This window comes from Diabrotica undecimpunctata, chromosome 7 (assembly GCF_040954645.1).
Source record: "Diabrotica undecimpunctata isolate CICGRU chromosome 7, icDiaUnde3, whole genome shotgun sequence".
In the NCBI taxonomy this organism is placed as follows: domain Eukaryota; kingdom Metazoa; phylum Arthropoda; class Insecta; order Coleoptera; family Chrysomelidae; genus Diabrotica; species Diabrotica undecimpunctata.
In genome coordinates this window covers 86577650-86604480 of record NC_092809.1, presented here as the reverse complement: position 1 = coordinate 86604480, position 26831 = coordinate 86577650, and the positions used below count along the sequence as shown (strand labels likewise).

The window sequence follows — 26831 nt, the reverse complement described above, 5'->3', positions numbered from 1 at the left end:
TCGAAATAAACTCCAATTATATCATACAATTATTCTGCATTTGATATACTCATCACGAATTATTAGTACTGATAATTAATTACTAATATTACCAATATTAATATCTATTGAAAAAAGTGCAATCTTCAATTCGAATTATAATATAACACTTCTTAACAATGTTTTGACTGAGGCTGTCAATAAATTTAAAAGCGCGAGGACTTTTTACTTCCTAATCACAGTCAGCTTCAGTTTATGGCTAATTAAGATATGAAATGATATGAAATTAAGATAAAATATTTTGAAATATGTTTCTGGCTTTTTAGAAAATGTTTGTTAATTATTTTGAAATATTTTTAATATTTTTTTCTTTTGTATTGTGAGAGAAATTAAAATGATTGATTTAATTATTCTTGTGTATTCAATAGTGATTAGACAGTCTCTGTAAATCATAAAATATTTACTTTTTTTATTTCTTCACAAAAAATCATTGGGTATCTGATACCCATATGTGTGGTATTTGTAATAAAAAAAATCGGTGTGATCTTCCAGGGCTAAGATCTATCCAACGAAAAGCGATAGTGCCAGTAAACAACCAAATATAAGCGTATGAGGTTATAAATATTTTAATTGGCTGCCGGTTAGTGCTTTCTCTGCCTTCTTCAGATCTGTATTACGAAAATTAAGTATTTATTTAGTAATAATTTATAATAGTAATTATTTATTTAGGAATAGGTATATACTTTTATTAAATAATAAGTCATTTTTGATTTAATGCACTTACAAAGTCGGTAATAAATGTTTTTCTCATTCTCATCCCATATGTCATAAACTTGGGAACAGATATCCATTATATACAATTTTTTGTTTGTATTTTTAAAGCAAATGTATAAACACGCAATAAGTTTGATTAAACGCGCCGATATGTGAAATTACAACGAAAGCTATTTATCGACTGATAAACAAGATGCAACGTGGGCGTCATTGGTCATAAGATTTATGATTCAACATGCGATTAGATTAGGGTATTCCCAACACATTGTTTTTATAAGGGACTAGGACTACATCTTCTTCTCATTGCGCCGTCTCCTTTCGAAGGTTGGCGATCCAAATGGCAATTGTAGTTTTGGAAACTGCTGCGCGAAAGATCTCTGCGGATGAGCGGTCGAACCATCTCCTCAGGTCTTTCAGCCACGAGTTCTGGCGTCTTCCTACTGATCTTTTGCCCTGTACTTTTCCTTCCAGTATAACTTGAAGTAGTTCATATCTTTCGCCTCTCAGCACATGACCCAAGTATTGCATTTTCCTCTCTTTGATTATTCTTAGTAATTCTTTTTGTTTACACATGCGACGAAGTCCATTGTTTAACTTTCACAGCCATACAGTAAGCCAGACAGAAAAAACGTAACATCTGATCATTCGGATTCTAAGCTGTAGACTAAGGTCTGATCTTGTAAAAAATGTTTGAATGCTCATGAATGTTTTCCTTGCTTGTTCGATTCTTGATAGGATTTTTTTTTCTGACTACATACTTTTACTTAATTTTTTGTGGATGCAGAGTATATAAAACCAATTCGGTTTCATGCTGGCTGTTTCGGTGAATTTCCTAAAAAATAATTTAGGTGTATCATAATTAGGTGTCAGTTTTTAGAAATCAAAGTTTTCTTTATTACTAACTATAACATAATCATATTTATTTTATTTAAAATAAACTAAATAGGTTAGACAGCAAAAATTTTAAATTTTACGAATAAATACTTATGAACCGCCAAAGTTTTGTTAAGGAAACATTAATTTCAAGTATCTTGCTATTATTATAATAATTATTTTTAGGCAAGATAATATTCTTAGACCTATTTTTATTAAACAAACTTTATTTGCATAATTACCAATTATTTCAATGGGTGGCCATTAATGGGTTAAGTAATTCAGTTTTACCTGTGATGAAAGTTTAGACGACTCTTTTTCTAATTCCATGGCATTAAATCTCATTTGACAATAGAAATTAAATTTAATCCTTGATAAGTCATAAGTTTGAATAACGGATAAAGGGTTTTCCAAAAAAATATATTTAATAAGGATCAGTTTTCTTCATCTAAGGCATCTATAAAGTAAGAAAATAATTTTTATGACATTCAAAATGGCAAAATCAATTCGTTCTAAAATCCTGATTATTTTTTAAATAATAACCGCACGCCTATGACTCGTCAATTTCCTTTCTCCTCAGACCCGCAAAGGTCTACATTGAAAGCATGAGTCACTGTCTAAAATATTGATACTGAAGTGTAGAATGGGCAAGGAATGCGAGATCACTAACACAATCAAAGAGCGCATATTAGAATATCTTTGATGTTATGCCATGTTATGAGAAATTAACACAAATATGGCTTATTGCAACTCATTCTTCAGGGCAAGGTATTTGGAAAGAGAGGACCAGGTAGAAGAATAATATCTTCGATTCAAAACCTAAGGAAGTGGTTCAATACATCTACAACCTGACTATTCCGAATAGCTGCAATTAAAGTTAGGATAGCTATGCTGATCGCTAACATCCGGAACGGATAGGCATCGTAAGAAGAAGTACTTTTTGTGTAGAATGAACCGTTCTCTTAGAAACAACGCTTGAAGTGACCGTTGATTTTACATGTCAGTAACGCGCGCCAAATCAATGTCAATAAAATTTGTATCAGCTCGACGGTAAAAATTCGATATCTTTTGATTTAAGTGTCCTATCGACAAAAATTAAGATGCGTTTTAATGGTAAAGAGTGCAGTTTTTGCCTCGAATAAACAGTTTTTATAAAGGTGTTAAATAAATAAACGTGACGCGTATTTTTGCCATTTTTTAATATTCTCGTGAGATCAATAAAATTGATCACTTTTATTGACCAGTCGTAGTAAAATTTTTTTAGGTCAATCTTTAAAACCTATGACATGAAATCTCAATTTTGAGTTGTGGCAACAAATATGAGGCGTTTGAAATATAAATAAAAACGCAGAATTGAATGTTTTACATTTCAATCAATCGCACGTCACGGAAAATGCCTTTAAGAAGACCGTTTTGAGTGTAGTTTATAGCAGAAATTTGGTTCTTTGAAAAAAAAAAAAAAAGGTTAAAACGTTTTAGATTGTTTGTTATGTGAAAGTTTAAATCCAGTGTTTTTAAGCATATTTCAAATGCGTCACATTTGTTGCCAAAACTCAAAAACTAAAATTTCATGCTATAGGTTTTGAAGACTAGGCTTTAGTAATAGAAACTTGAGAAATATGAGAATAAAAAAAATTGCAAAAATCGCGTCACGTTTATTTATTTAACACTTTTATAAAATCTAAGTTTATTTGCGGCAAAATACAAATTGCATACGAAAACTAAACTCTTTACCTTTAAAACGCATATTGACTTTTGTCGATAGGTCATATGGATCAAAAGATATCGAATTTTTACGAGTTGATACAAGTTTTATTGAACATTGATTTCGTGTACGTAACTGACATTCAAAATCGAAGGTCGCTTCAATCGTTGTTTCTTAGAGAACGGTTCATTTTACACAAAAAGTGATACGTTATAAACATTTTTTGTTTAAAAATATCTCAGCTCCATTTTTTATTTCAAACATTTTTTTCTACGGCGTGCAGATTCTTGGTAAATCGAAAGGGGTACCCATCTACCAGGGGGGTTTCAGGGAGAAAGCCCGGGGGTAAAAATGGTTTAAACGTTAAAAACTTATGCATCTTTTTTGGGGTCCCAAAATTAATATTCTTGGTAAAATTCAGCTTGTTCATATACTCTTTAGAGGTTGGGTAGCATTTTCATCTCTTGACGACTGGAGTAAAAGGCACCAACAGAGACATAATGATAAAGATAATTTATAATAAAATAATTCAATTATAAAAAAAATGAAATAATTACGCCTCTGGAATTGTATGATTTTCCACAGGTATCCTTGACGACAGCACTGCCCTACTAAGCGAAAAGGGGGTATATCTGTAATTTACATTGTTTTGAGTTAAGAAGGTATTTAGATTTCGTTTATTCGCATTGTTGTATTGTGTCTAATATTTAAGTTTAAATTGAAAATATACGTAGTTTTTTTTTTGTTTTTTCATAAAAATAATAAATTTTGGCCATTTAAATTTTTTACTAAAATTGTATTATAATTGTTTGGTAATCGAAAACTGCGGACACCTAATTATTGGAACATTTTTTGCTTTTCCTCGCGTTTTGAAATCAATCGTGCGAGTAGGTAGTGCGTTGACAACAATAATTATTGTCACGCGTCATTTGAGTATGAATAAAGACAACCGTCAGTTTTATTTTGAGTATAATATAATAATAGCACGTGGAAACCCTACTGATTCAAAAGTTTGAGAAATTATTATTCATCAGTACCATGCAAGGGAAAACAATGCGTGAAATTCCCAGTGAATTGACTAGCAACAACTACTGTATTTAATATAATTAAGAAATATGGTGAAACTGCCAGTATTGATGTTTGCGGCAAAAGCTAAGCTGTCCAAAAGCTGTTTCGTAAAGCATTTAATTAGAATACGTAAGTTGGGAAGAAGAAATACACTACGATAAGTAACTGCTAGAAGGAATAGAGAAACTGGGATGAATGTTTCCAGATAATCATGTCTCAAATATATCCAGAAAAACCGGTTTTAGTTTTTATAAGGTATGTTTGATAGGTTCTTCTAGCGATATAAATTTTCTATTTTTTGATTTATTCGAGTAGGCCAAAGAAAAACCATTGCTGGCAGAAACTCAAAAAAGGAATTGTTACATTTGAGCTAAATCAAATCTTTCGTGTACCAAACAACTGAGACAAAGTTATCTAAGCGACACAAGAAAATTTGATGTCTGTGTGGGAGATTATCGAAAGCGTGTGATTCGGGAAAATATATGATTCGAGAAGCATTCCATAACAATTTTTTCAAAAGAACTGTATTTCCACAGAGTATCATGGTGTGGGCTTGTATGTCGGCCAAATGGTTGGGAACTTTACATTTTATTGGGACCAAAGCAAACGATGCCAAATATGAAGATATCCTTGAATATTCGTTTCTACCAAGTTCAGCTAAGTTATATCCATCCAGAGATTTTATCTTTCAGTAGGACGGAGTCCTCATGCCATACAGCTAAATCTACCAAAAAAATAGATGTGATAACATGACATTAAAGTTCTGTCACATCCTTCTAGCAGCCCAAATATTAATCCAATAGAGACAATTTGGCACATAATGAAACAACACCTAAGAAATAACCCTCAGCGTACTTTGCCACAACTACGTGCTAAATTACAAGAAATACGGGATAGTTTTACTCCTGAATTCTGTGAAGGTCTATTTTATACAATCCCTATAGAGTTCAGGCTGTTATTCAAGCTAAGGGCGAGTTTACGTCTTACTAATTTTTATTTTAATTTGTTAAAATCCTCTGGTTCCAATATTTAGTTGTCAGCAACTTTTTGGCTATCAAACAATTAATTAAATAGTAATCAACATAAAATATATAACTAAACTGTAAAAATAATTCCATACATCCTAAGAAATGTTGTTAATTTCATATTTACAATTAAAAAAATGTAAAATAAAAGAGTTTTGGTAAATTGATGTTTTATTCGCAAAAACTACTTGTTCCAACATATATTTGTTAGGGCTCGTATATAATCCTAAGAAATGTTGTTAATTTCATATTTACAATTAAAAAAATGTAAAATAAAAGAGTTTTGGTAAATTGATGTTTTATTCGCAAAAACTACTTGTTCCAACATATATTTGTTAGGGCTCGTATATATATATATATATATATATATATATATATATATATATATATATAATAAAACAGTGCTTTGTTTGTCTTCAGTGGAGAACCATCTCTAAATGAAGCCAAATGTCTAAAATTTTTTAAATCTTCGCATCTACGAATATGAACATTATTTTCTGCAGAGTTTTTGTGTTTTTTGTTTTTTTTTTTTTGTTAAGTTAATTTTAAGTAATGAGTAACAAAAAAAACAAAAAACACACAAACTCTGCAGAAAATAATGTCCATATTCCTAGATACGAAAATTTAAAAAAATTTTAAACGGACATTTGGCTTCCTTTGGATATATATATATATATATATATATATATATATATATATATATATATATATATATATATATATATATATATATATATATATATATATATATATATATAATAATCCGAAAGATTTCCGCGGTTAGTACAATTAAACCTAGAACTAAGATTAATACTATTACAAGGATTAATATTAAACTCAGCAGTCTTCCGGGTTAACAAAATTTATTTTGAAAACTCCATATTCATAGCCCCCATCCGCTTCTATAAACCAAGAATTATCCGAGAAGCCATAGAAATTGAAAAAAGGCCAAATTGTCCCAATAAAATTGATAACAGTTACCTTCGACTTGAAGACCTCATAAAGAAAATATTGTCCGCTCCACCATTCAATCAAAATCCTGCTGTCAGAAATGTTCGCGCCAATCACCGTGCCAATCCCCACGCCAGTGGCGCACCGAAGGGAGAGTTTTTAGGGGTTAAACCCCCCCCCCCCAGGACCCTATTCCGACACTGTTACTTACACATTTTGAGGACCCAAAATGGAGGTAACATCATAAAAAAAATTTTGGTGACCAACCAAAATCCTCCCCCCCCAGAGGTAAATTCTAGGTGCGCTACTGCCCCACGCTAACCATCACGCCAACATCCACCCAAACCTCGTCACCATCGACAATATAAATAAACCGTCCTCTATATATATATATATATATATATATATATATATATATATATATATATATATATATATATATAAATAAAAGCGAAACATATTCGAATAAGTCAATAAAGTAGTTGACGACTTTTATTTGCCAACTATTTTATTGCCAACTATATAAAAAGGTTTTTAAATTTATATTGCATAAATAATGGTTGTTCAGATATAAGAAAAATTTGATTTATTATTACATTAATAATCAAATACAAAATATATTATTTCTATTTATCAATAGGTAAAATTCAATTTGTATAATTCCTTTAACATTTTACAAATAAATATTAATAAAAATCAATTTAATAGTGGAATTATCAATTTTTTAAGTTTTGAAATTTACTTTGTACTTAGATATTTTCAATATTTTTTTTAACATTCAAATTGATTGAATTTTTTTTTCATTAGTTAATTATAATTTTACAAATTCTGTTTGGACATTAATTTTGCATCATTATTATTTTAAAATATTAAAATAATAATGATGCGCGTTCCATTTAGATCAGTAATTCTAGACGCATGCGCTAAATGTAATAAGTATCAAGATGCTTTTATCCAACTTGGTGAAACTGACTTCGATTGTAATGAAGTTTTTGAAACCTTAGAAACTTTCATATGTCACTTATATGGAACAGGACTGACGAGAACAATTCCAAATGCTCATAAAAAAGTACCAACAGAATTGATTGTTGAAGAACATGGTTGGAAGTTTGAAGATGAAACATATAAATTCAAATGGTTTGGTGGATCTCAGATGCCAGAATCAATTCGAGAAGTAGTGATTGAAAATGAAGCAGATAATGAATGTGATATTATTGAAAGTGAAAGTGACGAAGATGATGAATGTGATGACATCAGTGAGAGTGAGAAAAATGACGAAATTTTTAAATTTTTAAAGTTGTGTGTGTGTGTGTGTGTGTGTGTGTGTGTGTGTGTGTGTTTTATTGGCACTGGTTTTGGCCAGTCAATTTGTTTTGAGTTCTCTCTTTACACAAGATATTGTTAGTATTTAAATTTAAAACTATTGTATTGACAGTTAAGACATGGAATGTTAGAAACTTACTTACTAGTTTACTCTGTTTTTGCTGTTTTATTTTTTGTATCTTTTTTATTTTGTTCTCCATTTTTTTTATTCTTTATTATTTTTTTTTTATTGTTTTTTTTGTCAGAGCTTTAATTTTAAACAATTAATATGACCATATAAAATTTTATATACATCTAGATTCTTTGACTCTAAAAGATGTGTTAGATTAGAAGGTAATTGAACATTAACTTGATCAAGCTTGGTAAAAAAATTTGATATTTCAATAAAATGTAAAGGACATTCTAACAATATATGTTGTAGATCAGCTAGCTCTCCACATGTACATTCAAAACCTAAATATTTTTACTTTAGTTGTCGCTGTCACTGTCATCTGCTTGCTGCTTTGAAATTGACAACTGTTGGTAGAAATTATGAAATTGCACCGGGATCCACTGGCAAAGCTTTAATAAATGTTCGTATTTTTTTTTGGTGATACCTTTACAATTCGTACGCATAGCAAGCAATTGATCAGGGAATGGTATTTGAGTTCTCGCTGATCTTGATACATTCAAACTCATAAAATTTTGGTTTGTAAAGTTTGTTTTATAAAAAATAATTAACGGCGACGCAGCGCGAATTTGAAAGTGCACCACAGTTGAAATAAGGAACTCTTGTTTTTCAATATTCCGTTTTTTACCAATACATGGTAAGTGAGGTTTGGCATACAATATTTCGAAATTTTTGAAATCTGATACCTCCATTTCAATCACAGTTGCACCTGTAGAGCGGATTAACTGCTGCCAGTCCCAAGGCGTAACTATTTCCATAGTTGCTTGTTTTTTTAACGTCCTTTCAATTAAACCATGAACATGACATGCCTCCATGTGGTTATGCCCTCTCAACAAAAACTTGTGGTCTATTGTTTTTAAATTTGGACATATTTTTAGTTGCCATAGGTAACTGAACATCATCATTATAATACGATTTTGACTGGGACAATTGTCAGACCAAATAAATATTCTACCGTAGAATTTGCAAGAACAATTTCACTCCACTTCAATAATGCTGAAACAATTTCATGTCCACCCCTACCAGCTTTCGATTCGTCCCACGCCTTTTTTGTGGTGGAATCATAAATTGTCAGGTTTAGTGTCCATAGCTTTAACGAATAAAAGCTTTGATTATTTGTCAGGTAAGGGGTTTTCAATATACCTCATATCAGCGTCTTGAAGATGATCTTCATATTTCTGACGAACGGCAGCCGTTGTCTCATGGTAACACCCTCAACTAAATATCATTTAATGTAGAACTGGAGCGCAAAACTTAAGTGGAAGTTCGCTGGACATACCATAAGACGGAAAGATGACAGATGGAATAAGATGATTATACACTGGAGACCATATAGTTACAAACGAAAAAGATGAAGGCCACAAATGAGATGGTCAGATGACTTGAAGGAACACGCAGGCCCGAAGTGGATACAAACTGCCTATACAATAGAGAGACGTGGAAGAAGGAAGTGGAGGCCTATGTCCTCCACTTCCTTGTGGACAACAAGGGCTGTATACATAGAGATACATAGTAGAACTGGAGCTACGGTTGTTTACCACTACCGCATTCCAAAGCATACTATGGTGTACGCACGTATCTATGGATATACTACTGTTTACCTCAACTGACTAATGGAGTTGCGGTTGTTTCTAAACACCGTATCTAGGCAACTACTGGATATACGATTCTTTTCCACCAGATGCTATGAAAACCTGATAACAAGAGCGTGGTCTTAACTCCGTTTCAGCAAAAATTGGAGTTACGACTGTTTACCTCCACGGTACAGATATATATATATATATATATATATATATATATATATATATATATATATATATATATATATATTTTCTTTCCAAATTTCTTCTTTATTTCTTTTTTTTTTGTTTGTTTGTTTTTTAAAGAAAAAGGAATTAATGAATCCTTTTTAAAAAAAAAGGTCCGTCCCTGTTTCGCTTGATACTTCCCTTAAGAATCGTAATCTGCACCATGCATTCCAAAGAAACACATGGACGATAACAAGCCACATGTGAAAATTATGACGAGCCGATCCAAAACAATCGAAAAGATTAGTGTGGTTTGACCCTCGAAAGAGCTTAAACCAACGTTCAAATGAAGCCATCGGTTAAAATTAAATGAACTAATGTTCTTACAGTTTTACTTGTATTTTTTGTTTTGTTTCTCCCGTTTAGTTTTTAATCTTTAATGTTAAGTTATCGTAGAGTTTTTATAACATCTTTAAAAAACCCTACAAATTGTTTTTGTAAGTATGAACCCTGTTGGTTTGTTTACTTATATTCTAAAATCTTTTTTATTTGTAGTGAACTGATGATGCTTTTAAAAATAAAAGCGAAACGTATTCAAATAAAGCAATAAAGTAGTTGACGTCTTTTATTTGCCAATTATTGACCGATAAAACCTCTGCTGTTCAACCATTGAATATATTCCAAATTTAATCAACGGTCGTATTTTTTACTATATATATATATATATACACACTCGCGATCATAAAATCCGGGTCACCTTGAAAATCGCCGTTATTTCATTTTTAACGAGCTTTATCGTAAATAATAATAACACAAATACAAACTAATGCATGTTTCTGAGAATTGTTGTCAGCTTAGCGGTTTCCTTTGTAACAAAGAATTCCAATAATGCCGATTGCGCGGAAAACTGTACACTTCCCAAAATGAACGGTACCTGTAACTGCCGCTTGTTTTAAAAGTCTCATTTGTGCTTCGACTTTCTGTTCAAACGCAACAAACAAACGTTTATTATTGCCGCCATTAGTGTTTATTAGTTCCATTATTAGTGTTTATTATTGTTTATTTTTTGCCAAAAATGCCTTGACTGTTGTTAAAACGGCACGCATTGTTGCGTTTGTGGAAGACGGTCACACTCAACGGCAAGTCGCAAGAACTGTTTCGTAAGTCTTTCTACGGTTCAACGAGTGCTTCAACGCTTTCAGGAGACGAGTTTGCTAACCAGACGACCTGGCTCTGGACGAAAAAGAACGACCACGGCACGAGATGATCGTTTTCTTGTGCTTCAGGCTTTACGAAACCGGACCTCAACTGCGGTTATGCATCGAAATTGTCTACAGGAAGTACGAAATTGCAATGTTAGCGTTGCAACAGTCAGGAGAAGACTTCGTTCTTCTGGACTATCTTCTCGAGTAATGGCTACAGGACCGCCACTTGGCCGGGCGCATCGAGTTGCACGACTAGTTTTTGCTCGACAATACGCGCATTGAGGAATTAATGATTGGAGCAAAGTGTTATTCTCAGATGAATCCCGTTTCTGCCTAAGTGGATCCAATGGACGTGTAAGAGTTTGGAGGAGAACCGGTGAACGATTTTCACAAGCTTGCATTGCTCCAAGAATGTCATTTGGTATAGGCTCGGTCATGGCTTGGGGAGGTGTATCTTCCGACTTCCGCACATAATTACCCTTCATCGAAAATGGGTCCTTAACTGCACGAAGGTACATTACGGAGATTCTGGAAGAACATGTTATGCCCACCATGGCAGGACTTGGAGAAGACGCCGTTTTTATGCAGGACAACGCACAACTGCACGTTGCCAGGATCAGTATGCATTACTTGGACGAGGTTAGAATTACAAGGTTACCCTGGCCAGCTAGGTCTCCGGGCCTGAATCCCATCAAACATCTCTGGGAGGATTTGAAAAAACGTATCCAAACCCATACACCTCCTCCTAACAACGCACAGGAGGTTAAGGATATGTTAGTGAGAGAGTGGAATAACATACCTCAACATGTAATCCGAAGAAAAATTGAGAATATGCCCCGTCGTCTGCAAGATCTTATTAGAGCAAGGGGAGACAATACACGATATTAGTTTTTGAAATTCCACTGATGTTTTACAACGTTCTGTATTTTTCATTTTTTCTTTCGTATGTCTGTTTCAACAATTTGGTTTGTTTTCTGCTTTTTCAATAAAAACAATAAAAAAACCGTTTTTTTTCTTTCAAAACAAACATTGATGACAAATAAAAAATACATTAGCTTAAAAAAAAGGTTATTACTGCACCAGATGCAAACATATTCAAGAAACTTGAAATTTTCAAGGTGACCCGGATTTTATGATCGCGAGTGTATATATATATATATATATATATATATATATATATATATATATATATATATATATATATATATATATATATATATATATATATATATATATATATATATATTAAACGTTTCGGTTTGGGCGTTTGGTTAAAATTTAACATGGATTAAAAATTGGAAAAATGAGTGGTTCTGATAACTTAATTTATTAAATTATGATACATATTGGAAAGATCTTTGATGTCAGTCTTATTATGGATAGAATTTGGATCTTTTTTTTATGCTCCAATATGCATCTTTTGTTGTAATTTTTAAGTACATTTTCAAAATCAAAAGAATGGCTATTTTCTAGAGAATGTTTGGCTAGGGCTGTTGTGTTTAATAAACTGGTCTGTACACTTATAAGCCCATTATTAAGAAACGATTATAGGTTAGATACTGAGATAAAAACACAGTATCTACATGTACACATTTATTTTTAAATGATTTGGTTTAAATAACAAAGTAATTTCCACAAAATAACTCAAATACTAAATTAATTATTAATCATTATCATTATTTTGCTCAAGGCACTGAGTGGTAGGTATTTCTTTCCAAAAATTTAAACGATTTTTTGACATGATGGCATTGTCGGCTTCTAAAAGCCTTGAGATAATATTATTTCGTCTTTCTGCTGTCATGCCTCTTGGGTTTTATATTGTTCTTGGAGCTGGTATTATTAAATAAAGTCTTTGTAATTTTGGCATTCAAAAAATTTAATGTTAAATCAGGGTCACTAAAATTGTTTTTATAAATTAGTGACATTGATCCCCTGTGGGCTGTGATTTGAACAATATCCTGAATATATGGCCGCTCACTATGTGCTTTTTTAAGTTTATCCTCCCAGAATTTGCTTGTAGAATAGCTTTTTTAAAATCTGTAAAGTCGTAAACTTTCTTAGTTTTTCGTAGAGATTTTTCTACTTGATGGTGGAATGCGTCGGCACTCATAAATGTGTGACCTGGTTCGAAGTAATTTATTTCTATTACTTCAGCAAAAATATCAGTTGAGTTTATTATACACTTCTCCAAGAAATTAACGCACCACTTCAATAAATCAATTTTATTTGTAAACAGGCAAAGAATAAAAAATAAAACTTCACCAGATTTATTCTACATTTTATTAGTAATTATAACAGTTTGTCTAACCGTCAGAAAATGTTGAAGTACAGGAGAAAAAAAAAATAAAACGGAAAATTCTAAAGAAAAGTAAACTAAAATATGAAAAAAGTCTTAATAACGAGTGTTTCTACCTCTACTACGTATAACAGCCTCACATCGTTGGTCCATACTTAAAATTAATTGCCGTATTTCATTTTGGTCTAGTTCTCTCCAAATCTGGATCAGCCTCTCTCCCACTTCCTGTAAGTTGTTTGGTTGGATCGGTGTCGCTCTTAATCGCCTACCAAGGATATCCCAGAGATTTTCAATCGGATTTAAATCCGGACTATGTGCTGGCCATTCCATAGTGTTAATTTCTACCTCTTCTAGATAATTTCTGACGATCTGTGCAGCGTGAGGTCAAATTTTCATCGATATAAGGAGCGCATGGTACTACATGTTGCTCCAGGATCTCCAATATGTACCTTTCAGCTGTAACAGTTCCACTTTGTATGACCACTAGGTACATACGTGCGGTCAAAGAAATACCACCCCACACCATAACGGATCTTCCACCAAAAAATGTGGTGTGTGAGAAGTTACACTGAGCATATCGTTCGTTGGGTCGTCGCAACACACGAACACGTCTGTCGTTATTGTATAAACAAAATCGGGATTCATCAATAAATAGCACTCGTTCCCAGTCAGCCTCTAACCAATTAACGTGTTCTCTGGCAAAATGTAGTCTCCCCCTCCGACGCTCTGCAGTTAATAGAGGACCTCGGACGGTAATCCTAGGTGATAAGTTGTATTCCCTAAGTCACTGGCGAATAGTTTCAGTACTAATTTGTATAGCATGCACGTCTCAAAGCTGAATTCGTAGACTTCGATGTGTTACAAAACGTTGTCGAAGAGCAGAAATTCTTAAAAATCGATCTTGAATAGGGGTAGTTACCCGGTTTCGTCCTTGCCCTGGTCTGCGAGTATGATCCCCTGTTTCGAGGGATCTTTCTAACACCCGTGAGACGGATGTGTGGGACACATTAAACCGACGACCAATTCTTCGGTAACTCCAATCTTCTTCAGACAGTATCACTGCTTGGGCACATTCATCTTGGGGTAAATTACGTGATTGACGCTCCATAATAAACACACGTCTAGACACGATGAATGAATGTGCTTAGTGTATTATATACAATTACTAAGCGATTTTGGCAATAAGTGACGTGTGTGACGCCAAATTGCTCAGTATATAAGGTACGCTTTGGAGATACCCCTAAATATATAGCCTAAAATATAATATTTGTAGATACGATCAATTCGCGTTAGTATTAGATAGAATAAGGTGTAATTATTGACTAGACATTAATATCTCATTTTTGGAAAAAAGTGTAGATACCCCCTATCACAATGATGTCAATCCCATCAGCTTCAAGTGCCTATTCAGCTTACAATGCCCTGTTAACAGATCTACTATGGCTTTGAATATTTTTCTGTTTTTGCTTATTAGGTCGGTTGTAAATTTTGATGAATGTTCTATAATGAACTTTTCCGCCTGTCTTCGTCCTCGTGAATTCCTCCACCATTCCTAAGATTTGTGTGCTACCCATTTTCTTGTATCTGTTCTTGTTACTGCCTTTGCAACGCCGCAGAAGGGTTCCGGTCCAATGAATGGCATTAATTGGCCATTTCATTTGTTTTTTCATTACCCTTATGACCTTCGTGTCCTGGTACACAGGCTACCATAACCTTACTACGTTCTCCTAGTTTATTTAGAGCACCCACACAATCCCATACTAGCTTAGAATTGAGTGCCTGAAGCGCTGCCTGGCTATCTGTGAAGATGGCAATTGAACTGTGCGTGATTTTCTGCCTTTCTATTTCTTCCATGCAGTGATGGATTGCCGTTATTTCCGCCTGGAAAATTGTGGCATCCTTAGATAGACTTAACCGGTTAATGTATTCCTTGCTTTGTCACTATCTACCGGCTCCTATACCCTCAGATGTTTTTGAGCCAACAATGTAGCTTATACAACTTTCCTCCAGTCTTCCCCGCCTAGTATGTTTTTTTGAATTTATTGTCAAAGCTATATCTCGTAGCTGTTTCATCGATGGATTACCCCATTACAATATCTCCTTTTAGCTCCTCGATTAGTTTCCTATTGTCAGCACTATGCATCTGACTTATGTATTACTATGTATTAATCTGTGCATCACAGATCTGGTTTCACCCTTCATCAAGTGGTGGAAGATTCAACAGGACTTCCAATGGCGCTGTAGGAGTTGTTTTTATGGCCCCCATAATACACAGACATGCTAGCCTTTGTGTATTACTTAGCAGCCTTATTACTCCCACTTGCTGCGTCTTTGTCCACCACGTCACATACCCATAGGTTATCATTGGTCTAATAACCTTTGTATATAACCAAAGGTTGAGGTTGAGCCCCCAATTTTTACCAAACATACTTATACATCTGCCCAAGAACATAACTTTATGTGCAGTTTTCAGTATGTGAGTATTCCATGTAAGCCTATGATCAAAATATACCTCTAGGTACTTTGTTTCTTTGGGAAAGCTATCTAAATCTATGTTCCTCTCAGCACTGGTGGTTTTAGACCTTATAACGCAATCTTTTTTGTGAAGTTAATGATTTGTGTTTTTTGAGCTTTATCTGTCAGTAAATGGGCGATACAACCTGGGCGAGTTTGCCCCTGACGACAATTGCCATATCGTCAGCGTATCCTTCAGTAAAAGTCTTTTGTGGACAGATTTTTAAGATCATTTACCAAGGTCACAGAACTCCTCCTTGTGGACAGTCTCCACCCGCTCTTGCTTTGATCGTTGCTTTACCCAGAGTGGATTTTACTATCCTACTCATTGCTTTAACCAACAATTTGGTGGTAACATTATTAAATGCCTCTTCAATATCTAAAAAAGCGGCCATTGTTATCTCTTTGAGATAAGCCTATTTACATCATCCATCATTGAGTCCGTAGATTTATCAAGTTGATGTGTATATTGACGATGGTTTAGAAGATTATCTTTTAGCACTTCGTCTCTTATGTACCTATCTAGAAGTCTTTCCAGCGTTTTTAATAGAAAAGACTATAGGCTTATTGATCTATATGACTTTGTTGTTAGGTCTGATACTTTGCCTACCTTGGGCAAGTATATTACTTTAACCTTTTGCCATATTTCCGGTACGACTTTTCATTGCTAAACTGGCTTTAAGGATCTTGCATACATGTGGTATAAATACCTTTAATCTCATATGCAAAATTATTGGATATATGCTATCTGTCCCTGGAGACAGATATGGCTGAAATTTATTTATAGATCATCTAATTCTGCTTGGTCTTGTGATGGCTGTGGCTATTTTACAATCTATAGAACTTGGCATAGTCTTTGTTCTATGTTGGTTCGCCTATCTGCATCATTCAGAATTCTTGAGGGTGAAAAGTGCGTGTTTATGAGTTCTCTCATAAGATACTTTCCTCTTTGGTCTCCGTTTCGTTTGCCAGAACTTTATGGATTCGAAATTGCGAATTTCTTTATTGTATGGCTTTAGCTTATACCTGTAGGCATCCCAGTCTTAGTTACTTTTGGTTTTTTTAACACGTTAAGCCCCGCCGTAGGATCCAACAATCTCGTCCCACCGGCCAAACTTGTATTGCACTTATTAAATTGTTTTAGCCTAAGTTTAACATTTACATGTTACTTAAAAAAAGGTATATTTTATGTTTTTTTTTTTAGTTATTTTCTGAAGTACTCATTATATGTTGCGAGGGTCCACCGAAGCCAATTTGCATCCTAGGACTATGAACACAATAGCTGTGTCGCATTTTTTACAAGTCAAAACTTACATGAATCATGTTCTCGACATTGTTATTCGTACGCATCTCGGTAGTATGCATTGTGCAGTTGTCGATCTTAAAAAATAAAAAATAGAAATAAAATATGTTCTTTATAACAATCTGATCTTTATAACAATTTAAAAGCAGTGTTACTTTATACCCATGTTAAATTTACGCTTTATATCTAATATTTTAGGCAATACAATTGTAACATCATTGTAAACTGCTTTTTTCTTATTTCACGGGATTACATAATATAAAAGCAAAAAAAGAGGCTAAACTAATGGACCAATATTAACGTGTGTTTTCCCAGTACACCTTTCGATTTCCATTAGCAAAACGTATAAATGTGGTGTGTTAAGATTTAAAATAAAACTGATTGCAATGCGACATAATATGTGTACCACGTCGACCAAAGAGCAAAGAGCAATAGGCTTCGGACCTCTGCGTTTAGCTTCTTTAAGCCATTGTTCCCCTAGAGTGTGTTACTGCCCGTATGCTTCCCTGTTTTTTCCTGACACTTTTCATGGTAAGTCGCCATAATAGCTTCGCTCGCTGTTTCTGCTGTCGAATTCATTTCCTCTAAGCCTTTAAAAAAGTTTGTACTTTCCCGGAGATTTCTACTGAGGGATTCTCTATATCCTACCCAGTTTGTATATCTAGGATGTCTGTATTTAATTTCCGATGGAAAAATATCAAGGTCAAATCGTATATCTGTGATCGTCTGTGATCCGAACATGTTTCCTATTTTGAATATAAATTAAACCTTCAGATAGAATGAAATTCAAAATAGACTCACCCCTTGTGTTATTGTTTGTGCTGCCCCATATGGTGTGGTATGCGTTGACATCACATCCGATAATTAGCTGTAATCCATTACCTAGGTAATATGCAACTATATCAATTATAATCCTTTGGTGGATCTAGAGCCTCATAACCCGGAAAGTAGGTTGAACACACAAACAGTTTCTTCTCTCCTACTTCAGTGGTTATGGTTAGAATATCTGTAACAATATCATCGGTGTAGATCACCGGGATTACTGTACCATCTACAATATTACTGTGAATTATGCACGACCTTGACCTTATAACTTTAGGTGTGTATAAAACCTTACCTTGTTTGACTGATAAGCCAGTCATCGTCTCGCCTATCCTACAGGAGGGCAATATCAATGCCTTCTTGTTCCAGTCTTCTAACCAGCGTTGACGATGCGGCTTTTGCGTTTTGAAGATTGGCCAGGAGGAGCCTTATTTCTCTCTTCACTACGAAGAGTTGTCCGGTTCTGGTACCGTGGACTTTCCTTCTTCTTCTCTGGGTCCAACGCACTCTTGGGCAGTAGTCCTTACGAGTAGGCTAGTTACGCCTGAAGAAGGTTGTTCCTATTCCTGAACCTCCATATGTACATCTCCAAAGTCACATCCTCGGTTCTTGGCCTTTTCCCTTTGCATTGGCTTTCGGGTCGTGTGCTTATGTCCGACGTTGGCATTTTTGGACCTTCGGCCTTCTGAGTCTGTTTTTGTTTTGTCATGGCCTCTAATGACTTTAATGACGTTGACACATCTTTTCCCCTTGTAGCAGCCTTGGTAAAATTGGCCTTTATTACAGCTCTTTTGGCTTGTGTGTGCTTTAGAGATGCCAGATAAGTGTTGGACATGCAATGTTTAATTAGAGATAAGTGATCTTGCTCGATACTGTAGAATAGAATGTAGAATGTTAGTTTCCAGAATGTTTAGGAATATTAAACCTAAAACTAAAATTAACATTACAAAAATGAATATCAATCTTTGTCAACTTCTGTCAAACTTATCGAGCTTGTCAAAAGTAGACAAAAATAGTGCAAAAAAAGTAGTGTATAATGACGAAGTGATACATCCATATTAAAATTAATTATATGGACTTGTTTTTGTTACATCAAAATAATAACTATAGGCTGAATTGACTAAACTCAATTTGTCCAAAAAATATTTGCAGTGTCAACAACTATATATATTTTTAAATATTTTCTTGATTTTTTTATATTCATTGTTATTAAACATCAATAATTATTTGACAGGTGTACCAGGAAATGGCTTACCAGCGAACAGCTGAAAAGGCAGTCCAAGAGGAAAATTGTTTTAAAATTTTTATCTATAAGGAAGACTGTCGAATGACTATTGAACTCCTAGATACTGATTCAGATGACATTAAGAAAGTTGAAGATGGAAAAAAATGGAGTGATTACAAGGAACATTATGCCAATATTGTAGATGAAGCAAAGCCTAGATCACCTGTCTACTTACATCGAAATCTCAGGCTGTATCAGAAAAAAGTGGGGAATACGTCCAATAAGAACAGACGGCAAATTAAAAACCACCAATCAAATAGAGATGACGAATCACTTGGAGAGAATAAAAAGACAGATGGAAAAAATTTCAATATTCTAGATGCCATCGAAAGAAAGCTTAATGAAAGGACGGTACCTGTAAGAGATCATACACATCATCCTGGTTATGAGGTTAATGATGAAACAGAATGTAAATTTAATGTTCAAGACTCGAAAATTATGTTCACTATACAAAAAGATAGCTATCTATACAACATAAGTGCCTTCCACCGAGCAAGAAAGGTAATTGTTATTATATATATTTTATTTTTATTTCATTTCTTTGTTTAGCTCTGAACAGTTTTTTCCTTATAATTTTGTAGCCATATGTACGACTAACATAAAATATATATCTGTAGTTACAAAAACCTGACAAGAAGTGAAAACTTTTATAGGAAGGCCCGGAAAACATTTTTTATATTCAGAATATTAAATAATATGCGTCTCAAAATACATTTAAAGTAGTTCTCGTTCTAGTTATCTAGAGTACTCGTTTATTTAAAATGATCATAAAATGCAAAATTTCGCTATTTCTTTTCAATTTCAATAATAATTTAATCATTCAAAAGTTTATGGTAATAACCCGATAAAACGGAGTATCGAAGAACATGGCTAAATTATTCACTGTAACTTACATAATGGCTTAAACATAATCTACAGATGTCATTATACCATACACACACTAGTAAATATCTCACCTGTAACTTTTGAGACCTATGACTTCTTGATACAAAAACAATGAAAGACGTGGGTAAAAGATGTTAGTAGGAAGCCGAAACCCCCATTCAACTCCTTAGAAAGCGTAACAATATGAGAAAAAAAAATCTATTGAAGTAGAAGGAGTACGGTTCTTCCTTGGATTAAGGGAAACCCATGTGTTAGGTTTCAAGATTTAAGGATGTGCTCTTTGAATAAAAGAGAATAGGAACCTGAAACTAAGAAGACATATTGCACCAAATTAAATAAGGTTCTTTGGACTAATGGAAACCTATATACCAACTTTCAAGACTTTTCAATACGGACCCGTCTTGTCCTTAATTTCAACTTAATAATTTATGAAAAGTGAAACGACGCCAATAAATAAATAAGCAATTCATTCGTATAATTAAAATTATTAACGTTTTTTTACTGTTTCAACTGTGCTTAATTACTCATCTACATTTATATTATTTGTAATTATAGACTACAACTAATGAATTCAATATCGACACATACCATCTTTTCGTAGATTTTAAATCGGCCTATGATAGTGTCCTAAGAAATAAATTGTATGAAGCCATGGATGAATTCCACATCCCCGATAAACTGATAAGATTGGTTAAGGCTACAATGCGTAAAGTTGTTTGTAAAGTCGAAATACAGGGCGAACAATCACAGGCATTTGAAACGCATGTTGGGCTGCGACAGGGAGATGGGCTGGCGTGTCTCCTTTTCAACATAGCTTTGGAAAAGGCGGTCAGGGATGCCCAAATAGACAGCAGAGGAAACATTTTTAATAAATCATCCCAAATTTTGGCATATGCAGATGATATTGATCTAGTTGCCCGCACAACACGCAAGCTAGAAGAAATGTATACCACCTTGTCAAACGCCTCAAAAAATATGGGCCTGCAAGTAAATGAAAATAAAACTAAGATAATGGCATCAACACCCAACAATAGAGCCAGAAACATCGGCCACCAATTCACGGTTGATAATTCTACCTTTGAAGTGGTGGACAAATTTACATACTTAGGCTCCCTGATCACCAAGGAGAACGTCATGACGGAAGAAATCAAGCGAAGAATAATCCTAGCAAACAAATGCTATTTTGGATTGAGTAGACATATGAGAAGCAGAAACTTAAGCCAAAAAACAAAAATAACCATATACAAAACCCTTATACAACCAGTGTTGACATATGGGTCGGAGACATGGACCATTTCCAAGGCAGATGAAAATCTCCTGCTTATATTTGAACGAAGGATCCTGAGAAGAATATTTGGTGGCATCTGTGAAAATGGTGTTTGGAGAAGGAGGTACAACTACGAGATATATCACAGATATAAACATATATTTGGTGGTATCAAGACGTAGTATCGTTTATAAAAATAGGAAGACTAAGATGGGCAGGACATCTGGCAAGATCACAGCAGAACAACCCTCCTAGAAGAATCCTTATGTCACAACCTGTGGGAAGTAGAAGTAGGGGTAGACCAAAACTCAGATGGAGGGATGGTGTAGATGAGGATGGTAGACAAATAGGCGCAGCAAACTGGCAACAGTTGGCAATGGATAGAACTGACTGGCGTAATAGCCTTGGGAAGGTCGAGGCTCTTTTATAGGGCTGTAGCACCAATGATGATGATGATAGACTACAACTCCATGGGACATTTTTAATGGGTCATTTGACCCAGCATGAATCACATATAAATCAATACTATGTAATAACAACTTTAGAAACTATGCCGCCAATTCTTATCGGTACACAAAGCATGGGGGTTCAAATTAAGGATTGAGTCTTAGATTTCTCACCCCTGTCCCTACCAAATTTACGGCTGCAAAAAATTAATCTATATATACCGATTCGAAACTTTGTGTATGAATGCCGTGCTGTGCAAAATTACCGAAAATGGGGAAAAAGTTTTCAAAAATAAAAATAATTCCGTTCGTGATACCAATATTTTTGTCCGGCATTCGGTCGTAGGTCATTATTTTTGTATTATTATTAATGTTTGCCCACAAAAACCTTACCCCCTTGACTGGTAAGTTTATCTTACCTGCGACTCACATGTACCGATAAGAATTGACGGCATAGTCTCTAAAGTTGTTATTACATATTGCATAATCTCTAAAGGTCGGTACACATATACGAGCCAAACGGTATGCATACGGTATGCGAACGCTATATTCGTTAATGTGTACGGCAGAAAAAACCGCTTGCGTACTGTTTCATCGTGACTCGTCGCGAACCAAATTGTTGCGGTTTATTCCACGACTTCAAAGGAAGCTCGTCTTTCAGTTTGGACGGCGCTTACTAGACGCAGCGAACGTTTTTATTGTCTCATCAAATCGACATTGTGTGAATGACGTGTTCCTTTCTAGAGAGACGTGATAAAACAGTAAACTGATTATTGTACATATTTTTATTTTTGTTAAACAAGCAAAAACGGAAACATAAATCAGTACCCAAATTATAAATAAAATGAATCATTTCGCACATGTGTGTTCGTTGTTGGTTTGTCGCTTTCCATGGATCGAGATAAGTATGCGATCAGTACGATGTAGAATATTTTTCAAGGATCTGTACGCGTACGGTACGTATACCGTTTGGCTCGCATATGTGTACCCACCTTAATATTTGCAAAAATGTCCCATTGGCTTGTAGACTATTATGTTATGAAGTGATTTTTCTTGGAATCCAGACGGATCAACGACTTATTATCAGATTCATATCTTATGTGGAATTAAAAAAAAACCAAGATCTAGTCTTGTGTATAAAATTATTATGTATCAGTAACTGCACAGAAAGGAACAGTTAATGAAGAGTATAATGGATATATAATTTGGTCAGAGGTACAAAAACATGAGAGCGCATGTTGAGAAATGTGACATTGACTTTAAAAATATATTGATATGAAAGAATACTCATAGCAGTATATACACCAATAAACTCCTTCGAGAATTGAATAAAATAACACTAGAATTAAAAGAGGCGTTAACTGTGGAACTGATCATCATCTACTTGTTTTCACACTAACATATTCATTTCCACAAAATCAGAGTAACATAAATAACACTCAGCGCAATATAAACAACATGGATGAAGGCAGACCTAATCAATATAAATTGCACCTGCTAGGTACAATCTAAACTCGAAACAAACGATTATATAAATCGGTTGTTTCGAAAAAGTGTATCAGAATATAACAAATGCCTTAGACAACATTACATCCGATATGCTCTGTGAATATACTAGAGCGGTCCGATAAGTAATTAGCCTACAAAAGAAAAACAACATTTTGGAAAAGTGGAGATTTATTTCTCAACACAGAATCCTTTTAGCTCGATACACTTAACCCAGCGATGATTTAACTTCTTTAACTCATCTGAATAATACGTTTTCTCGAGGTCTGCAAAATGGGCTTTCGTGGCGGCGCCGGCGATGACCTCAGTCAACTTAAGTTTCTTCCCGGCGAGCGACTTTTTCAAGTTTGGAAACATAAAGAGGTCGTACCTAAAGAAGTTCGTTGTCATGGTGGGAGAGCACTTTTTCTTCGCCAAATCCCAGAAAACAGTGTCCGGTCGATATGACAGTCTTCCCCTTATTCGGAGCACTTTTGCCGGGTGACGTCGACGGTTATGAAACGACTTAGAAACTCTTTCTGGATTACGCTTAAACAGCGTCAAACATTGCTCTGAAGTAGTCTCACGGCTGTGCTTGTTGTCTGGAGTGAGCAAACGCAGCACCCATGCGCCGAAAGCTTTCTCATGTCCAAAAATGCCTACTGTCTCAGCTATCTCGCGCACCTTCATTCGGCGGTCTGCTAATACGAGATCGTGAATTTCTGTCACATTATCCTCTGCGGTAGCCATGTTCGGGGCACTTAGGCGTGGCTCATCTAAGGAGAAGAGTTACCGTACACAGCATCCAAGCCCTCTTTGATTTCGATGTCCGATTTCCCTTACAACAAAAATAGAATCACTGGTCAAAATTTTTTTTTTAGTTTTTCAAAATTAGCGTATACGCCTGCTTCCACACGCGGTCAAAACAAAACTACCGAGTCCGATTCGGCTTGAAATTTTGACATTAGCCGTCTACGAGAGTGTATTATGATAGTAGGTTTCTCTTGCGATAGTAGCGCCATCTGGTGGTGATGTTATCGAACCACCTACCTAGCCCTTGGAACAAAAAAATACATTACGTAATAACATTCGCATAGAGAAAATCGCATAATGGGAACAAAAATGTCACCAAATTAACATGGTTGAGTGTAACAAGTTCTCTTGAGATGAAACCAAAATATCTTAGAGAACCACAAAAACTCAAGTGGTGGGTGTTAAAAGATGGAAAAGAAGGTCTATTCAGGGCAAAAATAGAAAAAATTTCATGAAACTTAAAAGGAAGGCCTAATACAATTTGGAAAAATATGGCCAGTATTATTAGAAATACTGTTATTGAAATAGGTTTCCTTAAGACTGAAATACATGGAAAACCTCAGGAAAGAGTCCTAGTGGTGGTCAAACGAAGTTAAAGAAAAAAATAAAAAAGGAAATAAAACTATATAAGCAGTGACCAGAAAATAGATCGTGGGCTGATCGTAAAACTACAAGGTCACCAAAAAGGATGCGAAAGTAGTAGTAGCAGAAGCGTATACAAATCTATATGATCAAATTAATACCAGAAAAGGTAAAGCAAAATGTGCATTGAACGGCAAAAAAAGTGGCCACCCTATAAATTTCCGAAAATAAAAGTTCATTGGAAGTTTTATGCACTGTTTCATATTGCGTCTTAATTTAAATATTTACTGCTATCATGTATGCTTGTTTTTGACAGTTTTGACGTGTATGTTGCTGTTTTCTGTAGTCACTGTTTCGCTGTTACGTTGAAAACATTTAATTAAATAGTAATTTAGCTTTTTAAACGTGGATTTCAACTAAGTGAATGATTATTAAGGTATGGTGTTATCTACAGTAGATGTGAATGGAATTACTGCATTGTTACAAGACTGAAGAAGTCAAGTTTATGTATCCGAAACTTTAGGTATTCCGAGAACTACAGTACGGAGAGCTTTCCATCGCTTTGTAGAGACTGGGACATACTCACGTCGACTTGGTTCCGGTCGTAGAACAGTTACCTCGCAAAGAAATGATCGGTTTATTGTGATGGAACTTTTAAGAAATCGTCATTCCACTTCAATTGCTGAAAGAAACCGCCTGCAGGAGGTTAAAAATGTGAATGTAAGAGAGAACGGTTAGAAGACGTCTCAATAAAAGAGGACTAATGGCAAGAAGGCCGGCTATTGTTCCCGAATTACAACCGAGACACTGTAGAAATCGATTAATTTTTGCTCGACAACATCAACACTGGGATATACACGAATTCTCTTTATTGATGAATCGCGGTTTTGTTTGAAGTCTGGCGATGACCGAGAAAGTGTTTGGAGAGACGAAGAAGTGAGAGATATGCCTAAGCTTGTATGTCCCAGAGAAGAAAGTTTGGCGGTGATGGTGTCATGGTTTTAGCTGGAATCTCATTTGAAGCTCGAACTGAACTTATTTTCATCAATGGCCCTCTGAATGCTCACCGGTATATAGAGGATGTTTTGGCAGAAGCAGTAGTTCCATTTGGTCCATTTATTGGGGACAATTTCGTCTTTATGCATGATAATGCACGGCCGCATACTTCAAGAATTGTTACAATTTACTTGGGTAAGTAGGAATTAATACTCTAGAATGACCAGCCTGAATATCATCGAATATCTTTGGGATGAACTTCATCGTAGGGTCAGAAGTCAACCAGGTTAACCAGAAAGTCTTGCAGAACTCAAAACATGCTTCGTGAAGAATATAAACATATTCCTTAAGTTTTTATTTAAAATTTGTCCCTTCCCCTTCCAAATCGTATTCAAACGGTTATTGTTGTTTTAGGGCATAATACCCGATATTAGATCATTTTGTTAAAGTTCACTCGCAATTTTTATTGATTGTAATTCGTTTCGATATTATACTCTTTTTTTTCGAGTAGGAATCGATCAGTAATGGCCATTTTTTTGTTTTAAAAAATGAAAAATGTTAAATATACAATATGAATCAGTTCATAAAACTTTCAATGAATTTTTATTTTCGGAAATTTATATTGGCCACTTTTTTGCCGATAAGTGTATATAAAATAGCCAAGCGAAGAGCAAAGAAAGGTTTTAATGAGATAAAAAAAAGTACTTTGACAGTTTAGTAAATAAAGAATTTGACAGAAAATTAGTTAGGGCTAACGGGGAGAGTAACAGCAATGGCACCAAAATACCAAGCAAGGAAATTGTTCAAGCACTTTAACCAAAAGCAGTTGGACCAGATGATGTACAGTTGAGATATACAGTTTTAGGAGTAACAGGAACAAGTTGGTTATCTTGTTTACTTGAAGATTCTAATAAAACTATATAAATATATAATTAAGATGCCACAAGAAAATAGCTTCAGAACAAATCTGAAGCTATTGAGGGAAGTTTAGGGTTGGCACCAATTGCCAAAATAAGAGAACATAGGTTAAGATGCTTCGGATAAGTTCAATATCGAGATACTAATTATCTAATATGAAGAATTGCTGATATGCAAGTTTCTCGATGGAATAGGAGAGGAATACCTGGGGGGAGACGCTTAAACAAGACATGTCTGTAAAAGGGATAAATCTCAAACCTAACCTAACCTAATATAGAAACTTACAGACAAATGCAATTAGGGGGAAGCGATCCCGCACAGGGACAAAGGAAAAGAATGATAATAATATAATATAATTATATATATATATATATATATATATATATATATATATATATA

The 26831-nt window shown here is 34.5% G+C and overlaps 1 protein-coding gene across 3 annotated transcripts in view; it reads left to right on the top strand.

Moving 5' to 3' along the window:
- Sin3A (SIN3 transcription regulator family member A) overlaps positions 1–26831 on the top strand; it is a 319966-nt gene that overhangs the window by 263173 nt on the left and 29962 nt on the right. For all 3 annotated transcript variants that reach the window (XM_072537654.1, XM_072537655.1, XM_072537656.1), the window contains exon 11: positions 18990–19541. In XM_072537654.1, the coding sequence (XP_072393755.1) occupies positions 18990–19541 (552 nt within the window). The remainder of the gene's footprint in view (positions 1–18989; positions 19542–26831) is intronic.